The sequence below is a fragment of the Cuculus canorus genome, chromosome 7 (genome assembly GCF_017976375.1).
Source record: "Cuculus canorus isolate bCucCan1 chromosome 7, bCucCan1.pri, whole genome shotgun sequence".
Lineage (NCBI taxonomy): Eukaryota > Metazoa > Chordata > Aves > Cuculiformes > Cuculidae > Cuculus > Cuculus canorus.
The window spans coordinates 35,466,111-35,487,605 of record NC_071407.1 but is presented as its reverse complement, the minus strand read 5'-3'; the positions used below and the strand labels follow the sequence as shown (position 1 = coordinate 35,487,605).

Below are 21,495 nucleotides of genomic sequence, written 5' to 3'. Positions count from 1 at the left end.
TGTTTAGTAGCACAATAGGTAAGATACATCTTTATTGACCTATAGGTAAAGCTATAGGAGACAAAATCCCTCAGCAGGGGACAACAGCATGGCCTGAGCCATTTCACCAAAAATCTTTGGGTTTGGTGTTTCCTTTCCAGCCCTCTCAGCAGTTCCTGCGCTGGTTTGACAGTGGCTTTGCCGCTTCCTAACTCCACCTTGATCCGCAAAATAAGAAACCCCAAACCTTTGCAGTTTGTGCATTCCCAGTGGGACCTGCCCAGTGCTCGTTGCTCCAATTGCTCTTTGGTTTTATTTACATCCATAAGCAACCTCAGCTTGAGATGTTCCTTGTAGGTTGTCCTCTTCAGAAACCTCTTTCTTGGTGAGCCAGGACAAAGTCACATTTGAATGCAAATGGGGTCTTTTTTGGTGGGTTTTTTTTTTTCAGGCTGGTTTTGTCTCCCCCACACACACACACCTTCCGCCAAGCGCTTTGTTTGCCAAGCAGCTTAATTACACTTCAGTGAAAGCCTTTTCTCCGAGTGGCTCTAATTGCAGGCTTGGGTAATTGGCCTCATTTTTGTTGAGTGCATTTGGAGCTTCCCCTGGCAGGTGTGAGTGACCCTCTTCATCACCCTCTCGCGCGATTTTAGCCAATTCTCCTGCTTTTCTGCCCAAACACCACCCCGGAGCTCCCCAAGGAGGAGCAACATCCCTGTTCTAGGGAGAGCCTGGGACTCCCTGGGGCACAAGCAGGTACCGGGCTGGCTCAGGGCCTGACTCAGCCCCTGACTCACAGCCCCGTGGCCAACAATTAGGAGCAGGATTTCCCCGCTAATCCCAAAACCCTCCAGCTCCCACCACAGAGGCTGCCCTGCCAAGAAGGGAGTGGCTTCCCAGGGATGCCAGCGGGGATTTCGGACCATTGGGGAAGCAGTTGCATCATCCCTCTCCGGCTGAGAGTGACGACAGGGAGACAGCAGAATCTCCATTAAGACAAGTTTTATTAGAAAAGTAAAAAACCCCCCCAACGCGATTGCATAGGAAGTCTGGCACTTGAACATCAAGTGTACAGGTGTAAACTGTAACCAATGAAGCGCCCACAGTGTGTCACAACAAGGGGTCCTGCCCTCCATCCCCACATCACCTCACACTCCCCTCTCCCACCGCTCTTTCCTCTCGTGAGCAACGACGCAACGGTGATTCCAGACCCCACCTCCTCCTGCCTCACGGGGAGCACAGAGCGCATCGCACCAAGGTACCAGCAGTGGGGTTTTGTCTTTGATCCCGACCAGCCGCCACTCACTCCCAACACTCCCTCCTCCCGCGAAACCCCATTGATTACAATCCTTGTTACAAAAAAAAAAATCATGATTAATCAGCCAAGAGCAGACCGTCCGCCCCTCGCCCCGGCAGCCCCGCTGCCGCCTCCGGGAGCGCAGTCGCCGCAATCATCGACGGCGTGAAGCGACCTCCGACCGGGTCCCGATCCGCTCCACCTCAGGGACGCCCCGGCACAGGCAGGCGCCCTGCAAGGACCTCTGCCTGCCCAAACTACTTCCATCTACAGCCCTACTCCAGCCTAACCTACACTACAGCAGCTGCCGGGAGCTGCCGTGCTCTAACCAGCTCTTCCAAAGTCGCTTCTCCGGCACGGCTCGTCAGCACTCCTCTATGAGCAGCTGCTCGGAGCTGTACAGCTTCTTCTTGATGACCCTGAAGCCCGTGCTGAGCTTCAGCGGCGTGAAAGCTGGTCCCGAGGTGAAGAGTCCCTGTATCTTGGGCCAGAGGCGGGAGTCCAGGCGGAGCACCAGGGTGAGCTGGAAGGTGGGCACCACGGTGGGGTCCACGGCGATGTGCCCCACGTCGTGACAGGCCTTGCCGTGCTCCACGCAGAGGTCGAGGAGGGCCCCGCGCAGCCCGCAGGGCTCGCTGCAGGCCAGCCGCAGCAGCTCCGTCCTCACCTGCGCCAGGAGCTGCGCGGGCATGAGGAGCCGCGAGCAGCGCTTGGTGCCCAGCGGGGCCCTGCCCAGCGTGGCCTGCACCACGTCCAGCAGGCTGGCGCACAGCAGCTCGTCCTCGGGGTCGTGCAGCAGGTCTAGGTCCGGCAGGGAGAGCTCTTCGGCGGCATCTGCGGCGGGAAGGAAGGGAATCAGTGCCGGGAGGGGAGGGTGGGCTGAGCCCTGAGAGTGCAAACGGGGTGCAGGGGCTCAGCACAGCCCCGGCCACCCCCCAGCCCTCCGCGGGCACCTCTACCCCCAGAGACACACACACCCCTCCCACTCCCCGAGAGACCCCCGTCCCCGCACTCACCTCCCTCGGATCCCGAGGCGCTGCCCAGGGACTCGCAGTCGGAGCCCTCGCTCCGCGCCCAACGCCCGGGCCCGGCCATGGCCCCGTCGCTGCCGCTTCTGCCTCTGCCACCGCCGCCGCCGCCGCCGCCGCCTTATGGAGCGTGGCCACGCCCCTGCGCGCGCAGCCAATGGGGGCGCGGGGCACGTCCGCGGCGTCTGCCCTGCCCGGCGACAGCGGCCGCCCCGCCCCCGCCCCCCGCGGGGACCCGCCGCCGCCGCTCGGGATTCGCCCTCGGCTCGGGCTGCCGCTCCTCGGCCCATCCCCGCGGCATCGCGGCCCCCTCGCTGTTCCGCGGGGTCTTTACGTGAGAAAAAAATGTTCACCAAAAGGTTCCTCGGGCGCGGGGAGGGGCGCGAGTGCCCATCGCTGGAGGTGTTGCGGACGAGGTGCTCAGGGACGTGGGTTATTGGCAGATAGGAAGGGTTGGACTCCATCCAAGAGGTCTTTTCCAACATAGTGGTCCTATGGTTCTATTAATTAATTAATTAGTTTTGCTGCAGCTGGTTGGTATGTGTAATTATCTCATCATATAAATCTGTCTTGTAAGATGCGGCTGTTTTAGATCAAGAGATAACCCATCTTAGGGCGGTGAGAACTTATTGATACGCACAGTTGTCTCGTGAGATGGATCTGGTTTCTGTCAGGACATAACCTGAAGGGAGTCTCCAGGCACGGCTGGATAACTGGGAAAAAAAAGAACATTCTTTGAGGGCTTACACGGTTCTTTGTCTAAAACGAGTATAAATACCCACTGCTTTTGTAAGATGTTATGGAGAGGGACAGATTTACACTGGACATCAGGAAGAATTTCTTCACCATGAGGGTGGTGAGGCCCTGGCCCAGGTTTCCCAGGGAAGCTGTGGCTGCCCCATCCCTGGAGGGGTTCCAGGCCAGGTTGGATGGGCCTTGGGCAGCCTGAGCCAGTGGGAGGTGTCCCTGCCCATGGCAGGGGGGTTGGAACCAGATGGGCTTTAAGGTCCCTTCCAACCCAAACCATTCTATGATTCCATGATTCTATGTTATGCCTTTTTTAGAAGGGCATCCAATTCAGAGCTGAATTGTAAAATAAAAATATTATTGCCTTTGCTTTGAACACTTTGTCCTTTTCAGTATTTTAACAGTGAATGAGTGTTTCTCACACTTAAAAAAACCCAAGAGTTGTTGGAGTGAAGCGTGTTAAGGATCAAGGGTGCCAAGGGGGTGAGATGCTGTCCTCTGAGCCCTCTGCTCTGGAAGCGTGTTGCTGCGTGCCTGCCCCTGCGTACGTGACCTTTCCGAAGCCAGAGCCGAAGGCTTATTAATTGGCGATAAAGAGCTTTGTCCTCCTGCTGCTTTATCGGAGGAGCTGAGTGCACCCTGAAGTCACTCCGGGAGCTATCTTGGGGACTGTCCTTCCTGAGCAGAGATTGATAACAGCCCAGCCGTAAACATGGCAGAGGGCACACGCCGGCTCAGAGAGACGGGGACAAGTTCTCCCACCCAGGAGCTGTGGGGCAGGGGGTGCAGGGGGTCCGGGCACCCCACCGGCAGCTGTGATGGTGGGAAATTGCTTTCTAGGGGTCTAAGGAGAAGCCACACTTGAATCCATTGCCATTTTGGGAACAAAGGGCCAAGCCGGGGGAGCAAGGAGCATCGCAGGGAGCTGTGGGGCGGAGGGGATGTGCAGGGAGCTGGGAACAAGTCCTGGCTTGCGCTCACGGCTCTGCTTTTCAGAACAAAACATGAACAACCCTAGCCCCAGCTGTTAAAACTATATACCGGTACTCGCACACTCGCTGTGCAATACGGTGAAATACTCACATGCACGCACAGAAACAGTTGGATGGTGCTCAGGATCCTGTTTTTAACAAAATCTAGCCCATGGGTTTATTTCTCCTCATAACCACCAAGCCATTGCTATGAATATTCAGCGGGTGAGGCTGAAAATAGATGAGGCACTGCTGTCTTTGGGGTTAAAACAGGGGGGAAAGAGCAAAAAAAAAAGAAGAAAGGACAACAGGGAAGGTGCGTGGCTAAAAATAAGGTTGAATTCTGAAACCGAGCATAAATATTTTTCTTTCTTTGCCATAACATCGCCTGGTAGGCAGGGGAGCAAGCAGCCTCTGCTGTGATGGCAAGTTTTGAAGTAAAATGTAATTTTTGGTAAAATAATCCTAAGGTGATGTTGCTTCTCACGTTTTTGCTGGGAAAGGAAGCGTTTTGGGCCTTGCAGCTCGTTTTCCTTCCCAAGAAGACATTGCGCCCTGGGCTGCTCTTCTGGGGGTTTGGGCTGAAAAGCAAAGTTTAACTACAGTATTCACAACCCTTGCACTTCCCTCCCTGGGTCCTGCTGCTGGCTGAAACCCAGAATGATTTTTGTGACTAAGCAGCACCTTTCCCCACCCCCTCGCCCCTTGCCACCATCGTTTCTGGGGAGAGCAAAGAGGGCTTCAGGATGATGGATGGAACTTTCTGGAAAGCTTGTTCCCAGTCAGCTGTGCCTTGTAGGATGTCTTCCATGCTGGGATTTGCTTGATCACTCCAATTTCTAAGCCCAGCCAGCTTGGCAAAGGGTTAAGCAGGAGCCGGCAGGGTGGCTGGTGTTGGGGAGGGTCCTGTCTGGGCCCCTGCCAGGGATATGCTGAGCTCAGCAGTTTTGCAGAGCTGCAGGGGGAGGGGGCCAGGAAGGAGGAGGAGAAGGGAGGAGATGGACAGGGGCTTAGTGAGTGCCTCGGCGCACGTCCGTGCAAACCGTGCCCCACATATGCTGAGGGAGGGGCAAAATTCCTGCCCCATGGGGTGACTGCCACTGCTCACGGCATATTCCCCGGCTTCACACAGGTTCCCAGCAGCTCCGTGGCCCAAAAAGATGCTTTTAGGTAGATTTATGCATTATTTCGGCACGTGATCACCAGCCAGGGTTGGCACTGAAGCTGGTGGGATCCTCTATGGCCAAGCATTCATGTGGGGACCGTAATGAATGGGCTGAGCTGGGTGGAGGCCATGGTATTTGGGGTGGGTGTCCTGCGCACCCTCTCTGGTCCCATCCTTGGTCCCCAGATCTCTGGTCATGGCAGGGGGTGGTGGGCACACACGGGGTGACCCTGTGCCTCCTTGCCACGGCACGGAGCCCCTGGCCAGCTCCAACAGGCGAGCTGGGTGGGATGCCGCAGCAGGTCTCAGCGTGCTGCAGGATGGGCAGGTCTCTGCCACAGCCAAACCTTTAGGGCCTGTCTCTCACCCCTGGGACAAGCAGCTGCAGGCAGGCTGCCTGTGGAAGTTGAGCGGAGGAACAATGAACGTGCATCCAAGGAAGACAGTGGATGAGTTTTGGCAGCTGAGATGCCAACTTGGCACTGTGCCAGTGGCAGGGTGGGGGGCTGTGACATTCATCTCCCCTTGGATGCTTTTGCCCCATCCCAGGCAAGAGCCAAAACTGGTGTTTTGAGGGGGCTGCCCCACACTCCTGTAGGCTCGGTGGAGGGGAGGCCCTCCCTGGCTGGGTGTTTTGGCCAGGCAGCAAGGCGAGTGTGTGCCTTGGCAACATCCCCAGCGCTGGGCTGTGGCCAGCAGTGCAAGGAGCTGGGGAGGGGAGGCAGGAGCAGGGCCTGTGTGCCGGTACAGAACGTTCTGCTGCGAGCACCCACAGGAAAACCAACCCGCAGCCCTGAACGGGGCTCTTTGTTCAGTGCTTTTTTTTTTTTATTATTATTTTCCCTCCCCTCCCTGCGTCAACTTTTGCTCGCAGCTGACAGGCTCCCTTCCCCCTGCCACTGCGCTCCCAGCTTCAGCCTTCAAACACCCTTCCCCCCTACCCCGAGCTGCTCGCCAAGTCCCGGGGAAAGCTGCAGGGACCCCTGAGGAGAGGGAGAACTATGCTTCAAAACCCTGAGGAGGAACAGTTACCCCTGGCTCTGCCCCAAAGCAGAAACAGGACAGCTGTGGAGTTTCTATCGGTCTGGGAAAACCTGTAATTGGAAGAGAGGGAGCGCAGGGTTTTTTTATTTTACCATGCAGCAATCCCTCTGGTTTTTGCTGCCTTCCATGAAGTGTTTACTGAATGGGAGGAGAGGAGGGAACAGCCAACAACATGTTTTTGCATTTGTAGTACTGTACAGAGTGAACTTTTCACTTCCTCTCAATGGCTCTCGCACATGTGTCTATTTTGGTGCTGGGCGCACATACAAACAAGCCATGTAGGGCACAGAGCCGTGTCTCTTCCCTGCTGCCCCTGGAAAACAAGGACTGGGAGGAGGGAGAAAGGGGCTACCGTGGGGAAATCTCAGCCATGCCATGTTTTGGGCCCTCTGGGACATACTGAACTTGCGGGGAGATCTGTGTGATGCTTGGGCGCTGCAGGCCACTGGCAGAGCCGCAGGCACTGACCCCCGGCCTCCCTGGCGGGCTGTCAGAGCCAAAAAGTTTCATGGTGAGCAGTAAAAATGACTCTTCCTGCGTCTGATTACACCAGTCGCAGCACACAGGGTTGGCGAGTGGGTGGGACTGGTGAGTGAGGGGGTTTCAAGCACTGCTGTACCATCAGCTCCGTTCCCAAACCCAATGATGCTGTCCTGATATGGGGGTATTTTTGGCAGGTTTGGCCAAGGTAAGTTGAGGTGGCTGGAGTAAGCAGGATTAAAAATAGATGATAGAAAACAAACAAGTTGAGGATTGAATCGCTCCCTTCTTTCAAAATAACCCCATGTGGGATGGAGTTTCAATACCGAATACCACCACGTTTAAAGCGATACTGGCTGAGAACCCGCTTGCAGCACAAGGAGGCCCCCGCAGAGCCGGGACTGGCAGCCGTCCAGCACCAGGGAGGAGGTTTTCCAGGCCCTGCACCGGGAAGGTGGTGTGGAACACGTCTCACTGGAGCTGCAGCCTTACAGGAGAATGTTCCCAGTTTCAGAAACCACGCAGTGAATTTCCATGAGTGTGGGGCTGGAAGCAGAGCAGCATCTGCAGAGCAGGGCTGGTTCCTGGGCAGCATGCAGCTCTTGATCACGAAAAGCTGTCTGATACCAGAACTACTTCATAAACAGAGACAAAGGCAGAACGTGCCTGCATGCTTTCCCCCCTTAGTTTTAGTTAACACAAATTGCTGGTGATGTAACCAAGATGGGGATGGATTCAAATTAATCTGTTTCAATCTAGATGTGGCTGGACTGAAATAGTGAGTAAAAATAAAATCATCTCGTAAATAAGATGCTGGAAATGGAAGAATTCAGCATCTGGAGCAGCAAGTCATGCAATTGCTTAAACACAATGCAGAGCCTATCCCCCTGCTGGCGAGCAGAACCGTGCTGTTAAGACTCTAATCAATGGAAAATGAACATGTTGAAACGGTTATGCCAGAAAACTGAACTCGGGTTCCCCTCAGGAACAGAAGTGAAGTGCAAATGAAAAACAAGATGATTAAAATGGATGGATTTAAATAAGGGCTTTCTGCTAGCAGAGTTAAACCAGGATTAAAACCTGATTTAACTCAATCCACTTTTGTGCACAAAGCAAATGTGGTTTGGTTCCTCTCAGAGGGCTCTTTAAATTGAACTTAAGTTGACCATCACAGCAGCCAAGCTGCCTCTGAGCTCCATTAAACCTCCCGTCACCCACGCAACAGCTGATTGTTTCTTTCACTCACCCCCCTGTGAAGAGTTAAATGATTTCAAAGACAGAACCATTTTATTATCACAGAGCAAGCTAGTACAGAGGAAAAGGAGTTTCAGGGTGTTAAAAGCTACAGCTTCTGAAGAGCAGTGTCTACCAGCACTCGCTGTGCAAACACAGGAGGAACAGTAGTGGAGAGAAAACAGCCTCAGAAATACACCAAGCACCGCTAGAGAAAACATGGCTGCTTGCCCCGTCTCAGCCCACCCAGAGCAGTTCTCATCCTGTTCACCCCCAAAATAACAGCTAGGGCTGAAGAGCAATTTACAGAGGCCTGTCTGCAGCAGCAAAGACACAGACTTCTCAGCCCACAGATCACCCTGTCCTTCGGCCACGTGCCAGGGAAAGGCCAGGCTGAGTGACTGGGCTGCCTTGCCCACCACCATGCTGTAAGTCTTCCCTCCTCTATAAACAATAAGGTGACTCTCCGAGTTCTGTAAAACTGATCCTGCCTTCTAAGTTACAGAAACAGAGCCCTGCCGGCCTGCAGACGACTTAAAGAGTCCCAACATTTCCATTTACTGGCAGCTTTATGGGGGATCCCCACTCTGAACCCAAAAGCCCAGTCCTGCCAATGCAGCTGTCAGCATCCTGATAAACGGGGGGGTTTTGAAGCTAGGCCAGAGAATGTTTTTCTTCTGCTCCCTGACAGCAGCAATCCAGACACGCTCAGCCCGAGGAAGGAGTGAATCCCAGGAGCTGCTCTATTGGCTTGTACCTCCACTCATCTGCCTCCAGCTCTTCCACCAGTCCAGCTAGTTTTTCCATCCTTGCGACTTGTTGATCTGCGAGAAGTTCAAAGGTAACTGTGGTTTGCAATGACATCGCAATTAAACCTTTCAATTAGATGCAAATTCCCAGCTGTCAATGGGGAAGAGAGTAGAATAAAACCCTCAAGCGAATTTGAATATAAACCCACTCTACATGACGCCCTGTGCAAATGGCAAGACCTCACCAGATCCCAGGAGAAAGCAGGGACTGGCTTTTCTGCCTCGCCTGGTGCTGAATGTGTATTTACCCATCTCTGCCCGTGCCGTGTAAATTCAAGTCCTAACAGGGAAGCATGAGGCCGATTAACATAAGGAGGCGAAAACAGGATGAAGCTCATTTCTTTAGCATAAATATTTATAGTGCAAAAGAACAGAGGAGTTCAGAGAGAGCTTGGTCAACCCACAGTTGAGCTGTGCGCAATGTGAGGAACTCCTCCTTTTACTGAAGGTCCTTTGAGGAGGACCTGGATGATGGTAGCAGAAAAGCTCTGCTATCAGAGCATGCTAATGACATGAAGGTCCTCATGCAGGGGCGGGCTGCCTCCCTGGAGGTCCTTGAGATAGCTCATTCCCCTCTCCTTTATTTAAAACTGTTTGTGTGCGAGGCACACAGCCTCCATTTTCAATTAAATTAGCTGCAGTGGGAGACGGATGAGAAGAGCCAGTCTTCTCTTGGCTCCGATGGAAGTTTAGCAGCGCATGGGCCTCTTGGAAAAACAGCCCAGTATGAGCCAACTTACTAGCAAGAGGCGCAACACAAAATGCACACAATTTATGCTGACTGCAGCAGCGGGTGCTTTTAAGAGGGACTGTTCTCACTCTGCCTCCTGCAACTGGGTGCTTTTGGGAACTGCCAAACAAACAAGCCAAAAAGCGCTGACCTTGATCTTTTTTTAAGCCTTTTCCTTCTCTTAAAGGGAGGCAACCAGAGCTCCACAGACCAATTTCCAAGGCTTGTGCTCATCAGGGTGCTGGTCTGCAGAGCAGCCCCCGGTAGCCCCACCCACAGTACTGGCAGAGCCATGCAAACAATGGCTCTCAAGTTTGGCTTTGCTTTTTGGTTCAGAAATACGAGATCATGGCCTTGCAAGCTGCTGCACGCCCCCAGACCTCCTCCTGGCAACCCTTGCCAGTGGACGACAGGAAACCTCTCCAGTCTGAGACAACACATGGAAGTACCCATTCTAGCTTACGAGAGGCGGGGACCAGAAAGGATGTGACCCTTGATCAGCAGACGCAGTCTGGTGCTGAGCTCTGCCCAACGCCTTGAGAACGAAAGCTGCTGTGCAGCCAAGCCTATTATTCAGTTACAGGCACCTGGGCAGCAGGCGAAGGCCCTGGGAAGGAAGCAGAAGCTCTGACAAGATGTAAGTCTCTTTCTTGGGCAGGCAGGGAGTAGGTTAGCCCCGTCATGCCATGCCAAGCACCTGCGCGCCAGTCTCTCAAGCACCTCTGGAACCTTGCTTGACCCTGTCAGTATCCCAGGCTCAGCAGAGGAACAAAGGTGGAATCAAGTGTCTCTTTGCCGGAGGCCGAGGAGACAGTCAGCGCTGGGCCAAGATCAGAGCGTGGGCGTTTCCTGCCCATAGCTGCCTCTTCTGGTCTCACCTCTTGTGAAGGCAGCAGAGCACACAGCGATGGAAAAACACGCTTTGAAAGTCACAGATTGTTCCCACCCAGGCTCTGTGGGTTCCCTGTGCTTTGCATAGGGCTTGCAAAAGGACTCGACCATGGTCTGACTTAGCAATTTGCCAACTTAAAAGGCTATTCTGCTTTTTTGTGGTCAGCACCCGAGCACACGTCAGCCCTTTCTCCGCGCTCTCCTGCCATCTTCCCCGATCAACATGCAGTTACAATAGATGGTGCTTCAGTGCTTACCGTGCTTCACCTGCTTTAATGTAGATGCAACCTGATAGCTGAAGACGGATTCACAGAGGAATCTTTCAGAGCCATCTGTAAACAGAAAAAAGAAGGGGGTTTAATCTGAGAGTTTTAAGACTGAGTAGCCTTAACTGAGAGCCGCTGACCTGTTTCTTATGTCTGAAGTGTTGGGTTCCCCATTTGCCTATTCCAACACTTTCCCCTGCGCAAGGTGTGCAGCACTCCACTTCCTCGCCCATACAGCCCCATGCTCAAATCCTGCACAGGGCTGTGGCCGCTCCCGGTGCCGCTGGGGAATGGCTGTGCTACCTGGGAGCTGCTCTGGCTGATATCCTGTTACAGCCCCTTTGTCAAGCAATTTTAGTCCATTTTAAATAGAAGGCAAGCTAAGCAGAAGCCAGCTAATACTACAGCAGTCTCCGACTCCCTCAGGGCTCAGATGCTTGTGTCCTTATAATGCTTTACAATTTCCCACAAGCTTAGACCATAAAGGACTTCAAATACTGTGTATCTGGCCATCTAAGTCAGTAACTGATCACACAGCTCTCCCAATAATAAAACAATCTGGAACGTATAGCTAAATGTCTGCCAAGTACTGCCAGTTTATACTCCTTCCTTCTACAAAAAAACCTAAAATCTAAGTTTTTTATAAATAAAACGTGAGATAATTAAAGTTAACAACAAAAAGCAGTCAGTTAGTTGGGATTTTTGAAGGTGAAACTGGCAGGCAGCTACCCCACCTGCACCTGCCTGATGGAAGAATGAGTGTATTGCCTCGTTTTATCTCAGGAATTAAAAAGCTAACTTCAAGCTTCCTGCGACAGAGACAGGGTTCAGTTGTTGCCACCACCGAGAGCAGATGAACTGCCCTGTTACTAGTAAACAGGTCAGCCCAAAGCAAAATGAAGTAAAAGCTCCACGCTGTAAAACCAAGAAATTATCTAAGTGATTTCAGAGGCTATGGGCAGTAACAATCCCTTGGATCTGGAAAATCTAATCTGAAGCTGAACCCCAGGGAAGAGTCAGAAGCTCGCCATGCTTTGAGCATCGTCTCGCAAGCTGCTGAGATGCTGTCTTGGTGCTGCCCTGTCCTGTTTCCAAACATACCCTTCCCTCTCCTCCAACTTCCCTGCTGGCGATCCTGCCGAGTAGCTCTCGAGAGGAACGGCTGCCTGTCTATTTGGTAACACCAAGTGCTTCATTATTTTAATTTGTTTTGAGGACTCGTTAAGTTCTATGAGCAAGCCTTCAGTCATAATTACTTCAATAGACTGGCATATGGGCTCTAATGTGTAATAAAAACAGTCCTTAAATGACGTAGCAATGATTTCCCAGCTGTCCTGTGCTGCCACGTTTGTCTGTGCTGGAACACAGCCACTTCGGAGCTGCGGGACCACCCTGATGAAGTTCAGGCTCACGCAGTCAAGTGTGCAGTGCAGTGAGATGATAACTGCAAGAGGAGGAGACAGACAGATCGACCCGCCTTGGCTTAACCCTGCCATCTGGATGACCTGCCCTTCCTTCCTTCCTCACCCAGAACAGGGACAGGGATGAGCAGCTGTGACGTGCTGGGTCCTCTCTTGGGCAACCCCAAGGAAGCGGGTGGCAAGGCTCGGGCACCCTAATGCAAAACGAGAGCCCTGACCCTCTCCAGGTGGCCCTGGAGAAACGCCCTAACAAGAGTCACCCAAATGTCACGTGTTCAGCCTTGAAGGATTAAAAGAGAGACCAAGTCCTGATTCACCATCTTGCAGACCTCGGCAGCGAGGTTTTGAGTCACGGGAAAAAGCAAGCCTTATGTTTCCTGGCTAGCAGGGAAACAAGCTGCCTCCTGTACCAGCCCAGTCAAATCCAACCCTAGAACATGTTTTGCCAAGAAAAATACTCCTGCTTGAGCTATCTGTACTGTAATTCCTGCCAGACATCAAAGGATTAGCTAACAATGAGCAATTAACACCATCATGCTCCCTTTCAGGTAGATCACTTCCTCGTCTGGAGTGTTGTTATGGAGCTAAAAGAGGTGACTGCCAGAAAAATCACTTCCTAGTGGAGAGTCAGGGCTGCTTGGTCCTACCTGAGACCTCCTTCCTCCCTCCAGCTTTTGCCAGCTAAAGCCCAAAAAGGTAGTGGGGTGTCATGCTCGGCAACTCCCCATGCAGCAGGAGTGGGGGAGGAGAAGGGCAGGAGCAATAACCTTCCAGCATCTCCCCAGCTCCTTTGGGGTAAGTGAAGAGGGCTTTCCGGGGCGGCGCCAGGTCTGAAACGCTGAATCCTGATCCAGTTACGGAGCTGCCGCTGACTCCACCAGCTGAAGAAGATGAGGAAGAGGCTGCCATTTCACCCCGTCCCACCCTGAAAGAACAAAAACAGGAGCAAAGTGGAGTTAGGAAGGATGACTTGGAGTTTCCCTGGGCACAAAGCCAGCAACCGCATGCATATGTGATGGCAGTTGAAGGTAGCAAGGTCCAGGAAGAGCCAGCGAGCAGAGCTGTGGGCAGCCGCCCCGGCCCTGTGGCTCTGCAGCCTCAAAACATTGGTGGTTCGAGGTTATCCTGCCTGCATGGGAGAGGCTGCTGCTGCCTGTGCCTGCTGCAGTGAGCTGTGGCACCACGCGGTGGCACCCAGAAACAGAAGGGAACCCATGCTCTGACCCCTTGGACAAGGGGGCCTGGGAATTCAGTGGATGATTGGAGCGTGCATAAAAATAACTCGGCAGAGGGTGCTCGCCTGAATTCACTGGCCTTCAGCTGCCTGGCACTCTTCCCACTCCCCAGGGTCATTACAAGACTTTTTTTCTTTTCTCTTTTTGCCTTGTTTCCAGCAGCACAAACATGGAAAAACTCCTGCTGCCTCATAAAATCTGGAGGCCCTTAGGACTGCCAGTTCCTGCGCTGCATCCTGCATGAAGCCAAGCTGTGCCTAACTTGCGGCAACTGTACGCTACACCACTCCAGATGTCCTTTTGCTTTTAGAACATCTGACCCAAACTGGAGCATCAGTGTGCCTCTTGCAAGAGGCACAAGCAAGAGGCAGAAGCTCAGCTGCTTCTTGCATCCCTATTTCTCAGCCTTCTTTCCAAGAGGTGCTGACGGCACATTTGTCATAATGGAGCACTTAAAATTAGTCACCTACCTCTCTAATAGTAAAAAGTTGTCACTTAGTGTTTGTAAGTGAAAGCACTTGCTATTCCTCCAAATCACTTATAAGCATTTCATAGAATCACAGAATAGTTTGAGTTGGAAGGGACCTTAAAGATTATCTAATCCCAACACCCCTGCCCTAGGCAGGGACACCTCCCACTGGCTCAGGCTGCCCAAGGCTCCATCGAACCTGGCCTTGAACACCTTCCAGGGATGAGGCAGCCACAACTGGGCAACCTGTGCCAGTGCTTCACCACCCTTGTAGGGAAGAAATTCCTCATGTCTAATCTAAATCTGACCCCCTCCAATTTATAGCCATTGCCCCTTGTCCTATCACTCCATGCCTTTGTAAAAAGTTCCTCCCCAGCTTTCTTGTAGCCTCTTTCAGGTGCTGAAAGGTCACTACAAGGTCTCCTCAGAGTCTTTTCTTCTCTAGGCTGAACAATCCCAAGTCTCTCAGCCCATCCTCACATGGGAGGTGCTCCAGCCCTCTGATCACCCTTGCAGCCTCCTCTGGGCCCGTTCTAACAGCTCCATGTTCTTCTTACATTTAGGATTCCAGACCTGAACACAATACTCCAGGTAAGGTCCCACAAGAGAGGAATAGAGGGGCAGAACCACATTTCCCAATGATCCTGTCCATTTAATACATTTCTTTTATTGTGCCTATTCCATGCCCTTCTGCAGTCTCTTAGGCTACGCTGACAGAGCCTTTGGAAAGGCTCAAGATTTAGTGGTGAAAATATTTTCTTAAAAGGCTGTCACAACTAGGAATTGTGTGCTCATTCACAGTTGTGCTCCAGTTTGGCTCATTTACTGCGTATAATACAGAGCAGAACATCAGCTTGCAGGAGGCTGGGGGATTACAGGCTGCATGGGTAAACACCCGAACAAACAAAGCTTTAAAGCGGCTGTGACACGTCAGGCAGCACCTTCCTCGCAGGGCCCGCTCCCTGATGCTGAGAGGGAAGCAACACGGAGCTCACAAGGCTGGCAAGCTTCTGGCCCGAGGGGCTCCTGTAGCAGCGGGGCTCTAAAAGCCAACGTGGCCGGGAGGCGGGGGTGTAGATGTGTGGGCGTGACCTGACCGGTGGGCGGGACTAGTCGTGGGCGCGGTCAGGGCTGGGGGGGGCACTGCGCAGGCCCCGCCCCCCCGCCCGACGGGGTGTGACGGTCCCTGAGGCGTCATTGCGCACGCGCCGCCGCGCAGGCCCCGCCCCAGCCCTCGCCCCGCGGCCCCGCCCCGGCCTCCGCAGCGAAGCCGCTTCCCGGTGAGTGAGGCGCCCCCCCATCCCCGGCCCCCGGCGCCGCCTTTTCCCGTCCATCTCCCGCTCAGCCGAGCGCCCTTCCAACCCCGTACCGCGCCGCTCCCGCTCCTGGGCCGCCGCGGGCCTCACCTGCGCGCGCGGGCTGGCTGACGCGGGCGGTGCGCGCGGTCGCGGTCGCGGTGCATGCTGGGCCGGGCGGCGCGCGGGCCCGGCCGCTTCCGGCGGGGGCGGTGACGTCAACGGCGCGCGCGGCTGCAGGCGGTCGTCGTGGGGCTGTGAGGGCTGTGTGAGCTCCGTGCCGCTCGACCCGCGCCCTCCTGGTGCTCCTCCCCCCGCCCGTGCTCTCCCGGTGCTTTTCTGGCACCGCTCCACGGCCCCGTGCCCTCCTGCCTTCCTGGTGTCCCTGCAGCTACTTCTCCGGTGTATGCGCATAGGCCTGTGCCTTCCCGGCGCCTCACCTCCCTGCCCGGTGCCTACCTGCTGTCTGCCCGCTGCTCTATGCCCTCCTGCCTTCCCGGTGCTCCGTGCCCCCCTGCTGCCTTCCCGGTATCTCGCCACTGCCCCGTGCCCTCCTGGTGCCCCCCCACGTTATCCTTTCTGTGTCTGCCTACTGCTCCATGCCCTCCCGCTGCCCTCCGTGGGCCTCTCCCAGTGCCTTCCCGATGCTCCCCCGCCATCCCTTTGGTGTCCGCCCACTGCCCTGTGCCTCTCGGGTGCCTTCCCTGCTGTCTCCCCACTGTGTGGTGCCTGCTCGGTGCCTCCCTGCTGCCCCCTCACCAGTTGGTCCGTTCTCTCCCTCTGTCTGCCCCTCACTGCCTGCCCGGTGCCCTTCCCCTGCTTCATGCCTCCTTATTTCCCAGGGCTCCCCGGGGTGCCCCCTCTGCTGCCCCATGCTTCCCCGGCGCCTTCCTGTCCCTGCTGTCTCTTCACTGTCCTGTGCCTCCCCAACGTCTTCCCCACCTGCACCGTGTAGAGCCTTGTTGTTATGCAGTCGCACTCATGTTCTTTAAAAGTCCTACATCAAAAAATTTTGGTGGCAGCTCTGCAGTTTAGAAAGGAAAAAGCAAGCCTGTGTGGAAACAAAAAAAGCTTCAAAAACAGTGTGTTTTTTCATGTGGTGTTCTGACTTCCACTGTGCATGGTTCACATCAGCCTTATTCCCTAATGCCTTATTCAAATGTAGGTTCAGGTGGTTGTGCGTAATTTCAGAAGGCGGGGTTTTAACTGGGAGGAAGAGTGTTAACCTTCCAAACCTGATGCCTTATGATGAATCCAGTGAAAGACATAAGGTCTGTCACAAAGAAAACCCGAGGCTGTGCCTGTAACTTTTTATTAGTTACTCCCTCAGTTTTGCTTTTGCATCTTCTACCAACAAAAAAGGGGTTCCTTTGAGTACCAACTGGATCTTTGGGAAGAGGCAGAAATCGCAGGGAATGGGTTAGGTGGTCCAGCACAGTGGTGGTGTTACCAGATTAAAAACTACTTCACGAAGTGCCGTGGGCTGGTGCGTTGCATTGATGTGAACTCCACTCTGACATTTTCTGACCAAGAGTAAGAAAATGTCTCTGTTTGAACACACATCCACTCGTACTGAGTGGAGCAATTGAGCTGAGGCTTGTCTTGCTGTGACAGGTTAGAACACATTATGACCATCTCTCTGTCTCTTCCCTCCCACTCTTGGGTCCCGAGCTGTTGCATTAGTCTTATTTTTTTGTGTCAGACCTTCATCTTCAAAGGCAAGCTCTCAATGTTTTCCTGTCGAGTTCGTTTGTAGTGGACAGGTGAACCTTACAAAGGTGAATTTCTGGGGGGAGACTGTTTTCTAAGTAACAGGAATTTCTGTTTTAAAACCAAGGCAAACTGAACCATCCCAGTGTTTACAATTTCAATGCAGAAATTTGAGTCCTGAAGATGTGAAGTCCCTGACAGATGCCCTGTCAATTCTTTGGGTCGCTCTGTTGCTTGGGATGTTCTCCACTGTAGAAAGCTGTGACTCAAGGCAGCGGAGTGTACACCTCAAACTTATCCCAGTGCCCTGAGATGGAAGGTGGGAGGTGTAATCACTTAGGCCAACCTTCATGGACCCCTTGGAGTGCTATTTTCTTTCCTCAGCTGCCTCCCAGCAGATCCAGGGAACTGGGTTTGCTTTTGCAAAGCTCCTTAGGCCTTTGATAAACTAGTGGGGGACGGCAGGCGTTTTGAGAGAGGGTGGTGGTGTAGGGCATTCCTTGTAAGAGGCTGGGATCTCTTTGCTCTGCAGCTGTGGAAAACATTGAGAAGAAAACTGTTCCAAATCTTGTAAAACAGCATGCTGACTGTGAGTTTTAGTTAAAACCTGTGATTTTTGGGGAGAGTGGTAGACAGTTGCTGGCCTTGCAGGGACAAAACCTCTGGTGCTTTTTTACTTATTGTAAATTTTCCTGGTTTTACCTGATTGTGTGTTATTAGCTGACAAAGAGTTCAGTCTGAGTACTTTGAGTGACATAAGGTGTGAGAAGGTATTGCTTTTATGAAACCTTGTACGTGCGTACAGGAGGAGTTACTTTTCTGCTGGAGGCACAGACTCTTTACTGCTTGCTCTTTACTGCTTGCTCTTTACTGCTGAGCACCTCAGGGTTCCCCTGGTGCCTCTTACAAATTATCCTCAAGGAAACTTCGCAGTTTACCTTTCCTTGGTACCAGTTATCAGGCTGCCTTTGTTTTTTGCGCTAGGAGGAGGAGCGGGATGGACGTTTTGCGGCCCACTCTGATAAGGATCGGGGGGCGAATATACAGGAAGAATCTCATCCAAGAGCAGGCCTACCAGGAGGAGGAAGAGGGTGATTTCTGTGCAGGTAAATATCGTGTCACGAGAGGTGACCACAGTGCTGTTGGGATGTGCTGCAAATGAAAGCATCAACACCAGGGTCCTAGCTCTTGGTGCTCTCTCTGCGATCTCTATGTACTTGAGGACCTGCCTGTGCAGTGGAGGGAGATGTTCAAAGGGAAGTTTTGCTTTGGTCCCTGATGACGTTGCTGACCAAGGAGTAGACATAATCTTGCTTACCTGACATAGACTTGGGTGATTGTGCTGCTGACTGTTAGTTATGTTTGCTGTCTGGGAAAGATCTCCAGGAAAGAGGGAAAAAAAGTGAGCTCTGTAGATCTGTTTCCCCAGGTTCCTGAATTGCCTTTCTTTTCAGTAGAGGGGTTATTTGCAGAGACAGCAGGAGTGGGAACTGTTCCCTAAAAATCCTCTGTGTTTGCAGCATTTGGCTCTTGAAGAACTAGCCTCTTATATTGTGGCTTTTGGAAGGTGTTACCTGTTTGGGGGGCAGAATTCTTCCTGTCCTCATGTATTTTACTTTATCTTTCTGCCTGTACACTTGTTATAGTTCTTTGTGAGTTGTGGGCACAGAAAAGCTCAGTTGTTATTTCTCACATGGAAAGGGTCATGGCTGTTGTGCCCTGTTGTCTCTCCACCCTGCCTTTCAGTAGATTCAACAAAGCTTTACTAAGCTGCTTGCCACCCAAATTTGTCCCTATGTGTGTTGGGAGGGTGCAGAAACCATGGCCTCTTTCTGGCAGTCCTGTTTGGTCCCAACAGGCATGACTGAATACGCCACAGATGAAAGGAGCATCTGCGCCTCCATGCCGAGGGTGTGAGAATGTTTCTGTTTTCCAGAATGCTGTATCTGAACCCCTGAAGTAAAACCATCTTCATCTCTTATCGATGTTCTTCCGCAACTTTAAATTCCTGCTCGGGTCTCTGAATGGGCCAGTGGCTTCCACCCTGCCAGGAGAGGGGATCATTCCTACTTGGTAACTGCACAACATCCAGCTGAGAGAAAACCTGGGCTGTAACTACTGCTTTCTTACGCCTCCCAGCCCAGCAGGTTTAGAAGCAGTCATTATGTTTTCTGGAGCTGGTAGTGAGTTGAAACAAAAGGCAATTAGCTGCATCAGAGGGGAGCCCATTTCTTCCTTTATTTAACTTTGGGAAAATGCAGCTGTGAGACTCTTATCCTACATAAAGCACTGCCGGACTGTACAGAGGTTGAGCGAGATTTGTTGTTTTTTTCTGGTAGGCCCTGGTGACTGTGCGGACGAGCCATGTGATACCTTTGTGGTGGAAGAGACAGAGAAAGGCTTCCAGAGCAGAGTGGAGGTTCCCAGCCTGTTGTACAAGTGAGCCTCTGTGTTTCTGGTTTATTTGAGTTGCCACCGGCTGAGGAAACAGTTGAGCACAGAATATTTTTTTTGAGGTCGGGCTAAGTACCGGATCTCTGAAATGTATTCCATTTTGTGGATGTGGATTGTAGCGTGTGGAGGGGAAAATTGGCAATGTGTTTTTAGCCCAGTTGTGCCACACTTGACTCTGAACCATCCCTGTGACAGAGACAGCAGGTGGTGCTTTCTTGCTGGGAGGAGAGTCTTTGAGCATCTCTTCCCTTGAACATGAAAGCATCGAGGAGGGTGGGAGAAAGGAAGGAAGAACTGGGACAGAGCTTTCTGAAAGCTTTGAGAGAAAGCACACGCATCTGGAACTGACTGTTAACGCGAGTCTGATGTTTACTGGGGAGCCTGTAGTGTTCAAGGCTTTATCTAGTTATTTCTGACAGTTTTATCGGGGGAATAGTTTTGCTGAGGTGTAGAGAAGAAGCAGCATTCTGTTTTGTGCTTGGACACTGGCAAATAACCACTTTGGGCAAAGCACAAAGCAGAAAAGAGCCCTTAGTTTCTTGGCGTAGTGGAAAAAAGGGATCAGCTGAGGAATAAGCTGGGGCAGGATGAGCCAGGCAGAGCTGTCGTGGACTGATTGACGTATTTTAGCTTAAGCCAGTTGTGAGCCATGGCTCAACATTGTCCCACGGTGCTGGGCTGGTCACGCACAGAGCCTGGACTGGGGCCTGCCCATGGAGCTGAGTGCGTGCATCCCTCTGGCATGGAGATTCTGAGTTTGGGGGGACCCAGCTACCTGGAGCCAGCTCGGAGCCTGGTCTGTCTGTGACATGGTTAACCTGCAGGCTGGACACAGGTGATGGAGGGTGGCCGAATGATGCAGTGTGAGTGACTGTCTTGCACTTCTATGCCTCCAGGTACATCATTGGGAAGAAAGGGGAAACCAAGAAGAGACTGGAAACAGAGACTCGAACCTCCATCAGCATTCCCAAGCCTGGGGTGGAAGGAGAAATCGGTGAGCTTAATGTGCAAAAAATCAGCTCTGGCACAGACATGATCTGTGTGGGGAAGGGGCGCAGGAGGTGTTTTTCCTTTAATTCCTGCTTTTGACATGGCACTGACTTACTTTATGGCCTTTGAAAAATCACTTCGCTTTTCTTTTGAGTTTCTTTTTCCTGTCTATACGGCCTTGTAAAACAGTATAAAGTTTTTTTTTTGGAAAATGAAGGTTTATTTTAAGTCTCTGAATAGTCTCACTGGGTCTTAAATGACTGGCTTAAGGGCTTTGGGCCTGAATGAGTTACAGGGGGTTTGATTTGTTTGTTAGTTTTAAATTAATGCCATTTCCATCAATGAAGCTGTAACATCCAGAAGAAATTGCTGTGTTGTGTATTTATGCATGAAATGAACTTCAGCGTCTGCTTTAATATGAGAAGTGTTTTGATGACGTTGCCGCCTTCCTGGTGTTGTCACTTGATCCCAATAGTGAGAGCAAGCTTTCTTGTACCGTCTGTTCCTTCTCATCACTTCCAGTGACTTAAAAATAAGGGAGGTGTTGCTTGTAAGGGCTGACCCATGCAGGTTTTGCCTAAGCAGCTCTCTGGACGGCCCCGTTCGCACGCTCTGGGTGATTGGCACGGTGTACAGTTACACTCATGACAGAGCTGTGAGGGGGGAGTGAATCTGGCTGTGTTGTCGCACAGGAACATGGCAGTACTCTGCAATAAGTGGATCTTGACTTCTTCCCGAGAACTGTGAAGGACTGTTAGGAAGGTTGAGAGATGTTGAAAACATGCAATAGTAGAAAGTCAAGAAAATTTTGCTCCTCACATTTCTTTCCTATCAAGCTCGAGTGTCCTCTGTTTGGTGGCTTTAAGTGTGTGCACAAACGATATAGACTGTCTTGATCTTTGATAGATTTTCTTTTCATTTTCACTCTCACTGTGAGAACTTGGAATACTCTAGAAATCTGAAGGGCCACTGAAGATTTAGTTATTGTTTTTCAGACACACAGAGCTGGCTTTCTTGAGAGCAGGGGGATACTTTGTATGGCATCATCTTGTCTTTATAGAGAAAAGCACAGCCATGCCAGGCATTCTAAGTCAAGCAGGGAGTCTGGCAAGATTTCTCTGTGCATGGTTGGTGATTTTAATTCCTGTCACTTCTTCAGTGAGTCCAGGTCTGACAGTAGAGAGGTGGTGCTGTGCAGGTTTTTCTAATTCCCTGCTGACATCTCCTGGGTGAAATGCTCTTACTTCACAATAGCCTCCAATATTGATATTTTAAAAT

General features: G+C 52.2%; 3 protein-coding genes across 12 annotated transcripts in view; 1 reads left to right on the top strand and 2 right to left on the bottom strand.

Annotated features, from left to right (window-relative positions):
* Positions 1–965: 965 nt before the first annotated feature.
* Positions 966–2,441, bottom strand: DDIT4 (DNA damage inducible transcript 4). The gene is made up of 2 exons (XM_054072194.1): positions 2,296–2,441; positions 966–2,113 (listed from the first exon to the last, which is right to left on the bottom strand). Exons 1-2 carry the CDS (start codon positions 2,372–2,374, stop codon positions 1,644–1,646), a joined length of 549 nt encoding a protein of 182 aa, XP_053928169.1. The 5' UTR covers positions 2,375–2,441; the 3' UTR covers positions 966–1,643.
* A 905-nt stretch (positions 2,442–3,346) lies between these two features.
* Positions 3,347–15,317, bottom strand: ANAPC16 (anaphase promoting complex subunit 16). 2 transcript variants are annotated; one of them, XM_054072195.1, is made up of 4 exons: positions 15,175–15,317; positions 12,832–12,989; positions 10,635–10,709; positions 3,347–8,771 (listed from the first exon to the last, which is right to left on the bottom strand). In XM_054072195.1, the coding sequence occupies exons 1-4, from the start codon at positions 15,228–15,230 to the stop codon at positions 8,656–8,658; spliced, it is 405 nt and encodes a 134-aa protein (XP_053928170.1). In that variant the 5' UTR covers positions 15,231–15,317; the 3' UTR covers positions 3,347–8,655. The 2 variants fall into 2 exon arrangements, with proteins under 2 accessions (XP_053928170.1, XP_053928172.1); XM_054072197.1 differs by having other exon boundaries at positions 15,138–15,234.
* ASCC1 (activating signal cointegrator 1 complex subunit 1) overlaps positions 14,974–21,495 on the top strand; it is a 42,669-nt gene continuing 36,147 nt past the window's right edge. For 5 of the 9 annotated variants that reach the window (XM_054072185.1, XM_054072181.1, XM_054072187.1 and 2 more), the window contains exons 1-4: positions 14,974–15,048; positions 17,758–17,879; positions 19,113–19,212; positions 20,124–20,221. In XM_054072185.1, coding sequence (XP_053928160.1) covers positions 17,771–17,879; positions 19,113–19,212; positions 20,124–20,221 — 307 coding nt within the window. In that variant the 5' untranslated portion in view covers positions 14,974–15,048; positions 17,758–17,770. Of the gene's footprint in view, positions 15,049–15,325; positions 15,468–15,499; positions 16,842–17,757; positions 17,880–18,709; positions 18,847–19,112; positions 19,213–20,123; positions 20,222–21,495 lie in introns of those variants that run through there. The other 4 variants (XM_054072190.1, XM_054072182.1, XM_054072183.1 and 1 more) reach the window with 4 other exon arrangements.

Bases quoted from the DNA above. Each gene is read 5' to 3' on its own strand.
- DDIT4 (XM_054072194.1), bottom strand. From the start codon at position 2,374: ATGGCCGGGCCCGGGCGTTGGGCGCGGAGCGAGGGCTCCGACTGCGAG. The intron at 2,114-2,295 runs GTGAGTGCGGGG...TTCCCGCCGCAG, and splicing joins CGCCTCGGGATCCGAGGGAG to ATGCCGCCGAAGAGCTCTCC.
- ANAPC16 (XM_054072195.1), bottom strand. From the start codon at position 15,230: ATGCACCGCGACCGCGACCGCGCGCACCGCCCGCGTCAGCCAGCCCGC. The intron at 12,990-15,174 runs GTGAGGCCCGCG...TTGTTCTTTCAG, and splicing joins CAGCCAGCCCGCGCGCGCAG to GGTGGGACGGGGTGAAATGG. The intron at 10,710-12,831 runs GTTATTGCTCCT...TTCTGTTTACAG, and splicing joins AGCTGGGGAGATGCTGGAAG to ATGGCTCTGAAAGATTCCTC.